A 15781-nucleotide genomic window follows, 5' to 3' on the forward strand; every position below is an offset into this window, starting at 1 on the left:
CTATTTTTCTATTTCTTCAAAAAGCAAAGATTCCAAGACAAATTTCATCATTTTACGAGCTTCTTCTGTCTACTTAAGAAGATTTCAAAATAATTCTATGTTTTTATATATGTATTTATATATCTTTCTATCATCGTTCTAAATTCCATGCTAGACCATATTAATTTACTTTCTGAACTCTTCAATAAGACCAAAAATATTGCTGGTAAAATTTCTAGATGTTCTAGCTCTTTCCAGTATTGCTTTAAAGTCCTACATTGTCTCGAGCTTCGAGCATTCAGAATAGCCTTTGAATTACTGACTCTATATTTTTCGTATCATGGACGTAATGTATGCTAATATATTGCTTCAAACGTCTGTATGTTCGTTTGGATGTAGTTGCTCCGTTAGGCCATCAGTAGGAGTGACTCTCTCCAAAACAGAAGGATTCTGTAATGAAATATCAAGTTTTAATTTTTAGTATTTGCAACATTTAAGATTTAATTATTTTCCTCCTACGCTGAATTTTCGTTTCATTTTGTAAAAGTACATTTCTGAAAAATAATAAAATGGTTCCCTTTCAAAAAATAATGGTCCCCTTACAACTATCTAATATACAGGGTGTTCCAAAATTCTCTTTACAACTTCAGAAATTCATAACTTCGAAAATAAACAAGATATTTATATTCTGTCTTTTGCATGTATTACTGCAACTAATAAAGTTTTGTTTAGTACACTTCAACATGCGCACCATTGGTGGCCCTAAGCACTTCCAGTCTGTAATCAATTTCAAGCTAGGTGATGTAAAGATAATTTTGGAACACCCTGTATTTTGATAGCATCAATTAAAGTTAGACACCACATTAATACATTATTTTGTAATGTTATTACGAAATGGCGGTAAGGTACAAAAATAAAATTTTTTAAAAAATGTTTCTAGCTATTTTCAAGCTACTATTTAAATTTCAAATTCTTGAAAAGCAACAGTTTCAAATGAGCTATTCACTTGAAACATATATTTATACATATATATATAATATATATACAAAAGTTCAAAATGAAGATAAAACAAAAGAGAATTATAGACATATGCAAAAGGGGGGGGAAATAATAATGAAAAAAATAATAAACAACTGTTTAAAAAAAAAAAGGATGAAATTATTTAAAAAAGCCGAAAAATAAACGATATAATCTATTTATAAGCCCACACGATTATATCCGCAAGAAAGAGTGCTTTCTGATATTGTATCAATATAGCCAAAGCGTGCAAGGAGCACTCACAGAAAAGTTTTTTACAAAAATTACAACAAATAAAATAGAACACAATAAGTAAAAATAACACGTAAAAACAGAAAGTAAAATAAAATAAAAGGAAATACTTTTACTAAGAAGAAATAACTTTCTTCGTGTTTTTTCTTGTATATATATATATATATATATATATATATACGCCGGTTTTCTATAGAATGACAAACGCTATTTAGGCAAAATATGAAAAGAACGTCCTGATGAGGTTATTATGTAAATGATGTGCATTTCTCAAAAATAAAAATGCAATTCATAAAAAATATTAAGAGTGCCATAAAAAAATTTATTCAAAATGCGTAAAGAAAAATTAAGGTTGTGCAAAACATAATTTATGCCGTTCTTATTAAGGAAATTAAAATTTCCTTATAAAAATAAGAAATTAATGACATTAGCCTACTTGTTGCAACATGCAGGCTTAAATGACATTTTAACTTACATTTCATTTAATTACGAAACGAACCGGAGATGTATTTTATACTATGCATATATGACTCGCCCGTCTCGAAGAGGTTAATCGTCTACATGTTCGTTTGGATGTAATTGCTCCGTTAGGCCACCAATAGGAATGGAGGGATGCTAATGACTCCGATTTCTTCAAAAGTTTTAATAAATTTATAGAATAAAGATAATTACTCCCACTCTTTAAAAGTGTCTATAAACTTAAGCAACAATAAAGTTGCCGTTGACATGAAACTTTGAATATTTTATAATGAATGGTGGGAAAATTACTTAAAATGAAAAATACTAAACTGAACCTTTATATATTTTTTTAAAAGAGTGGAGCAAGTTGGCCTGCTAGGGAGTGAGTCACTCCAAAATCGAAAGATTTCTTCTAAAGCAAATAAAAATGGCTTTAAAAGAAATAAATATCAGCGTAAAAAAATCCTAGTAATGTTTTTGTAAAGACTAGGACTAGGAATCATGTGTTACTGGGCTCCTGGGGCCTCGGAGCTGCCTGTATTCCATTCATCTTGAAGTTGCTGTATCATTGAATTGGAATCGGTGGTTTGAAAAATTGTTTTTGTTAAATTCAGAGGAAGTTAAATTTAAACATTTCTTATTTGAAAGATTCTCCCCGATCTTAAAAAGCTTAAAAACTGTTAATAAAAAAGGTAATTGTAAACGAGTGTAACCACCGCTACATATAAATAATTACAACAAATATATAAAAGCACAATAGTATATACGATAGCGAATTTCAGCCTGTATAAAAAGTATTTGTTTTCGAGTAAAATTGTTTTTCGGTAATTGTTTTATTACTGCTTGGAAAATCCTGTCTCAAAAAGAGTGAAAGTTGGCAGGTTTGCAACTTTCTTCGGACAGAGGATGAATAATTTTAGGTGGAAGTCTTTCAATGTATGATTCTAGGTTTAGTAAATTTGATTTAAAGGGTTTTTACCAACGCGTCCCTTAACGGAAGGCCTCCTCACGGTTTCTTATAAGTAGTCCGATCAGATCACTATGAAGGTAAACCAGTTGATGAAAACTATTTAATAGAAAATCTAGTAAAAATAAGAAAGTGGTAGCAAATATATGTCTTTTTTTTTAAATTTTTCAATATGATTGGTTTGTCTTATTTACTAGTCAGCCACTTCAGATTCAATTCTCAAATATATATAATGAATTTCTCTCATTTACTTTTAAAATGGAATGTTGGTTCATGCACACATATGGTTAACTTTTTTAAATAGTCTGAACAGACTACTTATAAAATACGTGCGGGGGCTTTTTGATGAAAGAGGTGATGTTTTTACTCATCACTAATTCTACATAAATCTAAAGCTTATGCATACCCATGGGTGAAAGCCCTTATATAGCAAGACGGAAAAGAGAAAAACCTGGTACGTACAACATTTCATTCCAGCATTGTTTTCGAAAAAAATGAAATATCTGTAACTATCAAGATTTCTTTTATAATTCTGGCATATATATAAAACTGCTTCTTTTCCAAGATAAAGTAGATATTGTTAAAAAATTTAAAAAAAGAATAAGTAAACTCCTCCCCAAAACTAGCTATAACTGAAATGGTTTTACTACCAGCCTTTCATCTTTTCCGTCTCACTTTCACCCCTGTGCATACCTGCCATCTTTAACGCATTTGGCGTAAAATTTTATTTTTATATTTAAAGTGGTGGTAAATATAAACTATTTTTCTCTTATCAACTTAATTTTTAAATGATTTTGATCACCACTATTCTTGAAAAAATTAAGCATATATATTAATATGTGTTACTATCATGTTTGTCAGCTTAAGATTTTTCAAATACGACGTATTTTTTTTTTTTTTTTTGCTTAAAATTGAAATTTTAATACCATATTAATACCACTGGGAAAAATCATAATGGAAGGGATTAACAGTTGGCAGATATGCTTATGAGATGCGCAACTTTGTTACAGTTAAACCGTCACCTGCGAAGCCCAATATGGGGGGAGGCGAGGCATAGGAATGATGTAGTCTATTCCGGTTTTAGTCATTGATTTTGATTATTTGCAAACTTGTACTTCCTTGTATTATCTCATTCGATCTACTACTTGTAAATATTTAATTGTCGTTCTAGTATATACATATTATATTGCAAGGGGTGATCAAATGAAAAGGTACGAAACGACAAGGTGGCATACCCTCCAACTTATGAGGATTTTGAAAATAATTCTTTCTAGTGGTAGCGAACCAAAGTAGAAATTTTTAAAGCAAATGGATCTCTCATAAAACTTTTATCAGAACTTAAGAATCTAGCCATATGGCCTGCACTTTTATAAGTAATAGTGGACAAGTTACGCTAAAATTAATTTTTTTTAAATATTAAGACATTAATTTTGCTACCGTCTGAAAAGAAGATTTCTGAAACTACGGAAATTCCGTAGCAGTTGGAGGGTATGAGGTGGGTACAAATTCAGACTTCATTCAAAATATACACCATGGGCCTGAGCACAACGATCCTACTGATGAACAAGCCGCAGGATTCCTTGTTCCCAGAATTCTTGTGGCTGTGACGAGACCCAGTCCTTCACAGCGTCCTTGAGTACGTCGTCCGAGTTGAAGCGCTTCCCTTTCAGGTGTTTCTTCAGAGGACCAAACACATGGAAATTGCAGGGTGACATGTCCGGACTGTAGGGAGGATGGTCCAACTCCTCCCACTTGAACTTGGCCAGTTCCATGTGTGTGACTCTGGAGACGTGTGGACGCCCGTTATCATGGAGCAGAACCACACCCTCTGTGAGTAGCCCCGGTCTTTTGTTCTTGATGGACCTGTGTAGGCGTCGGAGTGTCTCACAGTACACATAGGAGTTAATGGTTTTTCTGTTCTCGAGTTTCTGCTCCTCATACGAAACTGCCGCATCATTTGGACGCCGCTTTTGATAAGAGCCCCTGCTCTCTCCTGCGCATGTGGGCGCCCGCGCATGCTCCCATCTCAGTCAGAGACTCTAATCGCATCCCGAGATGTCTCGCTACGTTCTCCCATGGCGGAATATGCAAATATTTAACTGTAACGTTTTTACGTCGTTTCATATCTTTTCATTTGATCACTCCTTGCATATTACTCGGAGTTTTTCCTGTTTTTGTTGTATATAATTCACATTATTGTACTTTTAACTCAGGCTTTATTCATTCGCTGCCTATGGCGTTGCCTTAGTTGAAGAGGCAGGTACCGTGAAGCAGACAACCAGAAATTTAATTTTACATTAAAGCATTACAGTTATGTTGTGTTGAACTTATAGTTTGTTCTCTTTTGTTGTACTACCAATTTTAGTTCGTTCTCTACCGTTTTTTAACAGATTTTGTCGAATACGGAGCAGTTGGATTCTCTGACTTGGTTTAAACAAATATGTACTACCACCTTTTTCAGGTCATAGTTTTTTATATATACACCATTTTACGTGCTTGTTTATGAACTGGGTAACGTGAAGTTCGTAAGTAACGTTAGTATTTTTACATTGTTTTAGAAGATGAAAAGTTGTGTTGTGATACAATAAACAGTTTACACAATAACATGCATGCTGTTATACAATAACAGTTCTGCCTCCGCAAGAAGATAAGTTTGGGGTCAGCTTGTACCATTGCTTTTAGATATTTTTAAATTTTACCTTTTAAATTTAAAAATGAAACTTCACTTTTTAAGTAATAATTTCGATAATAAAATAATGCTTAAATATTCAAGACGCTTAAAATGTAAGATCTATTTATATCATAATTATTGTGCGTACCAACATATGTCAAACAATCTTGCCTAAAGAAAGATATTAATGTATATAAATCCCCTGAATGTCAAGAACTTAATCTGTAATATTCACAGAGAGTATGTGACAAAAATCGTGCACTGAATATGAAATTGTAGTTTCGTGCGAAATATAATGACACTGAACAAGTCTTCGTAAAAAGGAAACCTGCGACCTGTAATTGTTATAGAGTAACGTCAGATTTTCCAGAATGAGAGCTTCAATTTTCAAAGTCGCGTACCCACGTTTCACACGCAACATGTCATGTTAAAATATTAGTATTAATGTTTCTCACCGAAATATCTGGCTGTAATTTTTAAACAGAATAGTTTGCTTGTTTATTCTGCGAATTGGTATAATTTTCAACATTAAAAAATTAAATTCTATAACAGCAAATGAAGCGGAAAAATGCAACGTCGTACCTAAATTATTATTATGTTACCAAGCTACCAATAAGATTTTGAAAAATTTTGGAAATAAGAAAAATGTCATACCTTCCAAATTGCGCCTTTCTATCGGAAAACTTTTATTTGAATAATTAGAGAAATTGCCAATTTTAATGATTTTACATTTATTAATTTATTATTTTAATTTAGAATGATTCTGTCCACAATTATAAACACAGAATTTAAGCATTTAAAACTAACCTAAGAATTGTGCAGGAACGTTTTTAAATGCGGACGAAAGTAAACATATTTAGTTATTTTAAATTGATATTTGGTTACCAATTTAAAAATTCCTGGAAGCTAGGACTTCCGAGTTACTAGCTTTCAAACCAGTAGTCTTTAACAAACAGCTCTCTTATTTGGAATTTCTTAATTTTAAAAAAACAGTTTCAAGTACTTTTTTTTTAGTTCAGATAACAAATTTTATTGGTTTAAAAAAAAGTTTGGATTATAATTGCTACCAAATACAGCCAAGAAGAAAGTTTCAAAAAAACAGAGCGAGTCGTATAAGGGACAAATACATTGATTTTATTAAATGTGTTCATTTTGCTATGTTAGCGCTCTTTCGGACAAATGGTACAAAAAAATTGAAAGTTAATTAAATTTAAGTTCACAAGTTTAAAGTTAATTTAAATTAAAATTTTTTATCAAAGATGTCAAGAAATACTGTTATTAAGGTGTAATGTTAAATTAAATCCTAAAAAAGATTCATTGTACTGAAAACATTTTCAACAATATTAAAATGATAAATACATTCACACAAAAGCGTCCAGACTTGAATTGTTTTTAATTGTTCAAAAAAATGACTAATTTAACGTATTACTATCATGGTAGTTAGTTTAACACGTTCACGCCGGGGTGACCCACCGGTGGGTCTCGCTAGATTGTTTCATCTTGGCAGTGCACCGGAGTAAAAACTGGTAACAATAAATTTCATTTTTTAGTTTTTTTCCGGGAATAATAAAACTCCATAACTACCAATTGTTTTTAACGGATGCAATTTTTATATTGAATTGCTTCTTCGCCGTGATAAATTTCCTTACAGTGAATTGTTATTGTTGAGAATAGATTAACTCCTCCCGAGTATTGTTTATTATTGAAATAGTTCTTCTACCAGTATTTTCTCTTTTCCCGTACCAGTATTTGCACTTTTCCCGGCGTGAACGTGTTAAGCATTTTCAAATACAACGTATTTATTTGTTAGAAATTGAAATTTTAGTTCCATTTTAATACCACTGAGAAAAGTCATAATGGAAGGGATTAAAAGTTGGCTGGTATGCAAGTGAATAAGACAAACCAATCATATTCATAAATTAAAAAAATTTTTAGACATATATTTGCTACCATTTTCTTATTTTCACTAGGTTTTCTATTAAATGGCTCTTTCGTAAACTAGTTTGCCTTCTTAGCTACCACAACGACTGCTTATATTCAAAATGTTTTTAACTCATTTTTGTAATTTCATGATGAATGGGATAGGGGCAGCTGCGCGGCCCAGGTGCCCAGTTGTATTCAAATAAAGTAAAGCAAAAGTTTGCCTTCTTAGTGGTCTGATTGGATTACCTAGAAAGAGCCGTGGAGAGGCTTTTAGTTGTAGGAGACTCTCGTAAAACGCTTAGGTATAGTTCGTTCACCATGAGTTGGCACTTGGCTCCATTTCCTCAGATGCGGAGTTCATTTCAGCGCGGGGGAGTAAGCGGAAAAACATTTCTCCGCTTGAAATCGAGGTAACCTTTAATGCGCGCAAAGTAACCTCTGGGGGTACCGATCCTTGAGTACCCTTGTCTTCTGGATTGGTTCAAAATTACAAGGCTACGGCGTTGAACATTAGTAGTCGTAAACCCAGAAAATGGGTCGACTGTTCAACGGCGGTTATAATATAAAAAATGAGCGCATAGCCTCCACACGGTTTTGTATAGGTAGTCCAATCAGACCACTATGAAGGCAAACCAGTTTGCGAAAGAGCCCTTTAATAGAAAAATCTAGTAAAAATAAAAAAGTGGTAGCAAATATATGTCTAAAAATATGTCTGTGGAGGCTTTCTGATGTAGAAGGTGATGGCCAAGCACAAACAGTGAATTTTTTTTCAGCCATTTACTTCGCTTTATCATCAGCTATTAAACCTTTCGTTATTCTAACTAATTTATATTTAAAAACTTTTTCCCAGCAAAATATCTCAAAAAGAACAAACTATTCAGTAAAAAGAGAGAAATATCAACAAGTTTATGAAATAAAATGCACATGTTCAAAATATGCTCATGAAGATTGTGAAATAAATATTTTTGTCATACGATCGCCAAATAGCAGCCTTATTCATATCCTTCTCCCCAAAATAGCGAAATAGTATCATCCGATACCACGTGATGAAGGCGGAGTCAAGTGCCAACTCCTGATGAACGAACTATAGAACACTGATCATTCAATAAGCACCTTAGTATTTTCGACGATATATCTTCTGCTTTAATGAAGAATTATGAAATTTTGTTATCGAGCAGTGGTTAGTAGTTGCAACGTTAACAGTGACCACTCTCGAAAACATGTTTGACTACTTTTTCAAAACCTATTCATATTATTTGTAAAACGCTTTTTGAAGTATTTCTTCAAGTATGATAAATACTACAATGTTCATCGCTGAATTGAAGAACAATTTTCTTGATCACTAGGGGCAGGTTTATGTATAATTTAAATAGTGTATGTAACGTTCTCAACTAACGAAATTTATGTTTTGAGTTTTTGAACTAATAATATTTATGGTTATTAATTAACATTTAATAGTCAAATAATTCAAAAATATTTGGAATCATAATGATGAAATTATTATAGATTAGTTACATGTTTTTGAACATTATCGGCCATAACTTTTAAAAACGAAAAAGAAAAAAAAATATGGGAAATTAGCTTAAATGCCCTTTTTTCTGAGATGAAGCATTTGGTAGCCAAATTCACCTACTGAAACTTTTAAGCAGTGTTAAAAAAATGAGTCTTCTAGGAAAGATCAAAGCTTTCCCGTTTAATTAACAATACCGTAGTTTGGAACCACGTGTTTTCAAGCATATGGGGTACATTTCCGGTGAAAAAAGTAGACATCGGGCAGCAATTCATAAAGAAATTTTTGATCCACCTGTAGCCGGTGGTTAGCGTTAATTTCGCCCTACATGTTTGAGTATATTATTTATTTAAGATTACGAATGTAACATTTATTACCGAATTCACCACCTCTAAATTTGTAAAACAGTGTTAAAAAAAAAACAACTTAATATTCTAGATAATAAGAAAGCTTTTACGTGTAAGTAACAATACCAGAAGTTGAAATCATGTGTTTTCAAGGATATGGGGTATATTTTCGGTGAAAAAAAGTAGTCATCAGTTAGTGATTCACAAACAAATTTTTGATCAACCTATAGCCGGAGGTGAGAGCTAATTTTGCCCAATTTGTTCTAGCATATTCTTTAAGAACAACAAGGAAACATTTATATCCAAATTCATCCCATCTAAAATTATAAAACAGTGTTAACCCTCCACGTTCGGCTCAGTTTTTATACTTTCCAGTCCAGATATACGGGGCGATTTTTAAGCTACTTTTTGTTTAATATTTTTCATTTTAAGTAGCTTTTTCACCACTAAATATCAAAAATTATAAGTATGATATGAAATGCAACGTTAAAGCATCAATCTACTGGTTACTATATTAAAAAGTAGGCGTTACTATCTTCCTTCAACGAATTTTTCTATATAATTTGCGAAATTCCCGAACCCTCTAGTGCCACCTAGTAGCGAAAATAAGCATCAGATGATGGTCGTACACAGGGAAATGGCGAGATCCCTATTGAAATCAGGGGAAAAATTTCTTCTCCCGCGATTTACAAGTGACTCGTTGTGGGGGATGAAACAGATACCTCGCTCAAATCGCAGGAGCCGTACGCGGAGGGTTAAAGAAACTGAATTTTCTAGGAAATAAGAAAGATTTTCTATGTAATTATCTATACTAGAAGTTGAAATCACGTATTTTCAAGCATGTGAGGCAAATTTTAGGAGGAAAAAATAGTCACTGGATAGTGATCCATAAACAAATTTTTTAGCAACTTGTAATCGATGACGAGTGGTAATTTTGCTCTACATGTCCTACCATATTCTTCATTTAAGAATTGAACGTCTAATAACCTGACAACTGTGCTGAAAAATAAGATGATTTAAAAGCAAAATAAGTCGCATTAAAGCGGAAATAAAGTTTAGGCATGGACAAAATGTTTTCCAATTGTAAAACCGATTACACCAAGCCAATCCGATACTATTCTCTTTATTTGAAAGCTGGAAGCCTAATAGTCTAGCAACTGTGCAGCAAAATATTAGCCGAATTAAAAGCAAAATAGGTTGCAAAAAAGCGGAAGCAGAGTTTAGGCATGGACAAAATGTATACCAATTGTAAGTACCAATTATACAGAGCCAGTCCGTACCCTTCCGTTATCTCTATCTGGATCACCGGAAATCGACAAACGTACTTTTGTCTTCATAGCATCAAGCATGCTTACCTGCAAAATAAAAATTTGTTTTAACGAAACTAAAAGCAAAAACTGATGAAAGTACCGATTTTAGAATTTTGATTACTTAATTTCCTTTTCTTTCTCATTTTCTCTTACTCTCGGCTCAATATAGATAAAGCAAATTTCATTAGTTGAAAAACATATTACTGGAAATTCATTAAAAAAATTGAAATGGTTTGTCAAATTAACGAATTTGATAAGTTAATCTTTAATGGGCAAGTGTATTTTTCTAGCCAGTATAACAATGGAGCTTTACAAATTATTACAGACTTTGTACTCGCCTGAATAAACTTTTAAAAAGTGTTAGTAATAATATTAAAAGTACTATAGTTCGTTAAGCTCACATCCTATAGATCCGCAAGCCAAGGTTTTGAAATTGTTTTTCTGACGTGAAAGCTAATGCCAAAAATTCAAAGTTCTCAAAAATTAGATTTTGCTGCTAAATATCATTTATCCTTTTTGAAGTATTGTGGCCGAGTGTGGTATAAGGCAGGCCACACAATGAGAAAACGAGCTGTAAGTTAGAAGCATAAGACAAGCAGATTCCTATATTTCCCCTTTAGCAAGTGCACAACACTTCTGCGCCTCTATAAGCATACCCACAGTACCTCTGCGCATCCATTAACATGCGCACATAAACTCTGCGCATCTTAATGTAAAAGTATGGAAATTTCCCTCCTGTATCCATCTTTCTTACTGGTTGCTTCCTCAGTGTGGCCTACCTAAGCAGACATGCCAACTTGCTCCGGACAGCAAATAAATATTTTCGAGTGGTAGTTTATTACTGCATGATTCTTGGTCAAGTAAATTTTTTCAATAGGTTTTTATCTAACACTATTTCTAAATAATTCGAACGTTTATATAATTCGCCACTTTACTCCAGTCAAGTCATGATACACCGTTTAAAAAGTAAGCAAAATTAATACAATATCTGCAAATTTTAGTTTGTAGTTGTTTACCGTTTTTTAAATTATTATGGCGCGTCCGGAGCAGTTGGCATCTCTGCCTATGTGGTATCGCTGGCGACATTTATACCAAAAATATTACCAGCCGTAAGAAATCTGTAGCCAATTGCTTCAAACTGCTTGTTATATGAAAGGAATGGTAGCATATGAATGAGAAATGTGTTCTATTCAGTTTTTTTTTTAATAAAATACTTTTTAAGGTTTTTTTTTAATACGAACAAGTTAAATAAATAAAAAAAATAACTTCATGACTAATAAGTATGTTTTTTAAAGTTCGATTAATGCAAGACAGCATCATCCACTGAATTCAAACAGTCAGAAAAAGTGTAGTAAAATGTTTTTTTTCTTAGCTTTTTATTTGAGAAAGGAAAATATTGCCAGCATTTTTCTATTATTTTATAAATTTGGGGTCACATTAATTTCATAGCACGTGCGCTGAATAACCTACTGCTTTGTCTGTATGTGTTTCTACAGATGCCGAAATTGGCGACATTATAATATTTTTTATGCCAAATATTCATTTTTTCTACAGACATTCAAAAATGTCAGAAATTTCTGATACTTGATTTTATTGGTCACACGCAGAATTTTTTTGCTTTATTGTTTTCAGTTGTATGAGATATTTTAACAGATTGTGGACATGTTCGCATCCTTGATATCGAATTTGCTAGAGCTCCATAGAAAATATCTTCTGATAAAACTCTATTGCTCCAAAAGCTGCAATTTTTATGCAAATTTATAATATAGTCCGAAAAAGATTTTTTTTAAAGTCACTCAAGTGAATATTAAGTGCTATTTAGAACTAAGTACTACCGTTTCTAGGCTACGAAGGAAGTTTTCGCAAAAAGGCGATAACATATTTAAGTTTATGATGGGATACATTAAGGTCATATGTATTTTGTCTTAAGTGTTATTTTAAAATGATAAGACAAGTGTATCTCGGTGAATACAAACCAATACGTTCTTTACAAACTTGTGCAGTCAGACAAAACATAAAATAAACCAAAAATATTCTTTCAAAAGATATCTAGATGTCCTAACATAACTATTTTCAGAATCCCGCACCCGAATTATGTATGATCAAGTATTTATATAAATGTAGGAACAAAAAATGTGCTCCCCTGTGTTATTTTTGCTCGTTAAATTGAATGACGTAAAAATAGTGCATAGGTACTTTTTTCATATCCGTCGTTGAACAGCTGACCTAATTTTGGGTTCAGGACTACTAATGTTAAACTCCGTAGCTCTGAAATTTTGAACCAATCCAGAAGACAAGGAAACTCCTGGATCAATACCCCAAGGGGTACTCATTTGTTATGGGAGGACTTTGCTACTCGACAGACTTAACGTGCATCAGTCACCATTTACTACACGGAGACACTTCGGCCGGCGGGGATCGAGCCCACGAGTCCTTGGACATGGGCCCAGTGCCATACCAACCAGGCTATCCCGGCCTTAGTGTATACGTATTTTATATTTTATATTATAACTGTCGTTGAACAGCAGACCCAATTTTATGGGCTTACTACTACTAATGTTCTACACCGTAGCCTTGTAATTTTGAACCTCATCCAGAAGACAAGACAACTCCTGGATCCAGTGCTGGGAGAAATTTGCCCTCGTGGAGGACTTTCTGATGGAGCTAAACCGCATTTGCATTACATGGAGAGGAAGACAACGAGAAGCTCCCACGGTAAGCTTGACAGCAAGAGGACTTTAACCCATCATCCGTCTACCACTGAGGATATTTCACGTCTGCACTGTGGTCGGTGCAAGCTGGATGCGGAATTCGTATCGACTGGGATTCGAACCTGCTTCGCCTCATTGGAAGGCGACCGCTTTATCCCCTGAACAATCGCGGCTCTAGTGTATACGTATTGCAAAAAAAAAGTGCATTGTTGAGTTAAAATAAGCCTTTCTCGCCATGTTTACAGTTAACTGTTGTATATAATTCCAGGAATCCGGTCAATAATTTAAAAGATGTAAAAGCAATGAAACGTTCTTAAAAAAAATATTGAGTTGAATACTAGAATGGAATAGTTTTACAACTTTTTAACCTTTTAAAATTTCAAAGGTGGTACCTTAAAGTACAAGAAATGCCATAAAGTAAACATGTAAACTAATTAATATCCTGTGAATATTTACACTTTAATTTCATAATTGCCATTAATTATGTTTTTACTTCCCAAAATATTTAAAATATCAGTGGAATTTCGTTATATCCACTTAGTGAAATTCTTTTAGTGGCTAAGAACCTGCACCCAGTATTGGAAAGTCTCATCAAAACGCGAACAAAAAGTTTATTATGTTAAGTTACCTATCGTTATCCATCATGATAAGAAGTAAATTAGTAAGAATGACCTTAAAACAAAAATTAAAGAGGAAAAAAAACACACAAAAGCAAGCAAAAATGCAATTTGTCTTTTTTCAATCTGTCTTTTTTGGACAAAAATATGAAAGCACGCCTATATTAACACCACACATTTGTTTTTCTTTCTGCGGCAAATTTTTAGTAAGATTTAACACACCAAACCTGTTGGCTGAATTTGGAAGATCATGCTGGAAGCTTTTAAATATCGGGTCCTTTTTACCATTAAAATCTTCTTACCTTTTTTACTACCACTATAATTCAAAAATCATTCTAATATAAATGTTGAAATCATATTGATTGGTTTCAAAATTGTTGGTATAAAAACTAAAGAGAGGTTGTTAGCTTCTTCTCCTCGTTTTGATCTATCAAAATTTTGCATTGGCAAAAATGACGCCATTTTTGAAAAGTTTCATGCATAATAGTTTGAACTGAGCCAAAAGTTTTGACGTGTAAAAGTCTTTAAAAACATTTGCTGCTAAAGGAAATGTTGCTTGTAGAAAGTACTGAAAATTTTTCATATTTTTGTTCAATCTCTGTACGTTTTTATAGAATCATTAAATGATTAACGCGCTATATTTTCGTATTCAAATCTATGTTTGCAAAGCAATTATCTGTGTTGCATTAATATTTTATTTAGCAGTTATAAAAAAATAAGCTGAATAAATTACTTTGTTCTTTATTTTGTCATTTGGCACTGCAACTTTTCTATAACTCTTTTTTATAATTGCAATTCGAAGAAATTATACATACTTTTGCCCTTTTTGCTTCCAGTCTGGCTTTATAACAGAATTCGATGAGTGCAACAACCATTGCTAATATTAATCCACCAATGAGAATGTAAAAACAACCAGCAACGTTGCTCAATGTCAGCTCATTTTGTGTAGATTCCTGTCAATTATAAGAAAAAAACAAATAAAAAGCATTATTAAAGCCTTATAATATTATGATTAGGCATTATAATAAATAAAAGCCTTACTAAATAATCTAAAAAAATAACAATGCTCATAGCTAATTGAAAAATGAGTGTAAGAGATGGACGAATACTGTAAATATGTAACTAGTGAAAACGTGAAGATGCCAACAGCTCCAAATTCAACAAAATATTTAAAAAACGAACAATAGTAGACTCTTAACCAAGATTCGCAAATTTTCGGTACATTTGGTCAACTTTTTAAGAGGCTTAAGATGACACAAGTATAACAAAGTGGCCTTTCACGTAAGACTTTGAATTACTTAGAAATAGTGCTGAGTAAAAGTCCTATGAAGTGAATCACAAAACCAAGAATCAGAGCTATAGTGGTAGAGCGTTCACCTTTCATATATATATATATATATATATATATATATATATATATATATATATATATATATATATATATATATATATATATATATATATATATATATATATATATATATATATATATATATATATGTTACAGTGAAACACCGAAATCTGGAGAATGTCAACATTCACGTAGTCGCTTGGTGTATGTCCGAAATATTTGCTAAATACCCTTATTTCTGACTCTCACCGGTGAATGTCAACAATCACATAGTCACTTTGGTGAATGTCCGAAATATTTGTTATATCCAATTTTATATTAATTTATTCGTTAAATTATTATATTTATTTGATATATTTATTTTTATTCTATATTTTTATACTTACTGACGATAGATCAAAAGAAACATCAGTGTTTGGAGTATGGGGCAAATGTATACCGGGCAATGGCACTTGACCTTCAAAAAACATCAGTGTAGGGTATAACGGACAAATGTATAGCGAGCAGTGGCACTTAACCTTAAGAAAACATCAGTGTAGGGTATACCTGGCAAATGTATACCGGGCAGTGGCACTTAACCTTAAAAATCATCAATGTAGGGTATACCGGGAAGTGGCACTTAACCTTGAAAAAACATCAGTGTAGGGTATAAAGGGGAAATGTATAC

General features: G+C 32.6%; 1 protein-coding gene across 2 annotated transcripts in view; it reads right to left on the reverse strand.

The window, feature by feature from the left end:
- Window positions 1-308: 308 nt before the first annotated feature.
- LOC107442611 (glutamate receptor 1) overlaps window positions 309-15781 on the reverse strand; it is a 273575-nt gene continuing 258102 nt past the window's right edge. The window contains exons 14-16 of one of the 2 annotated variants that reach the window (XM_071188105.2): window positions 14579-14716; window positions 10406-10480; window positions 309-429 (exon numbers count right to left, since the gene is read on the reverse strand). In XM_071188105.2, the coding sequence (XP_071044206.1) occupies window positions 349-429; window positions 10406-10480; window positions 14579-14716 (294 nt within the window). In that variant the 3' untranslated portion in view covers window positions 309-348. Of the gene's footprint in view, window positions 430-10381; window positions 10481-14578; window positions 14717-15781 lie in introns of both variants that reach the window. The other variant, XM_071188106.2, reaches the window with a different exon arrangement.

The sequence above is a fragment of the Parasteatoda tepidariorum genome, chromosome 12 (genome assembly GCF_982258835.1).
Source record: "Parasteatoda tepidariorum strain Cologne lab strain chromosome 12, Ptep-v5.0, whole genome shotgun sequence".
NCBI lineage: Eukaryota > Metazoa > Arthropoda > Arachnida > Araneae > Theridiidae > Parasteatoda > Parasteatoda tepidariorum.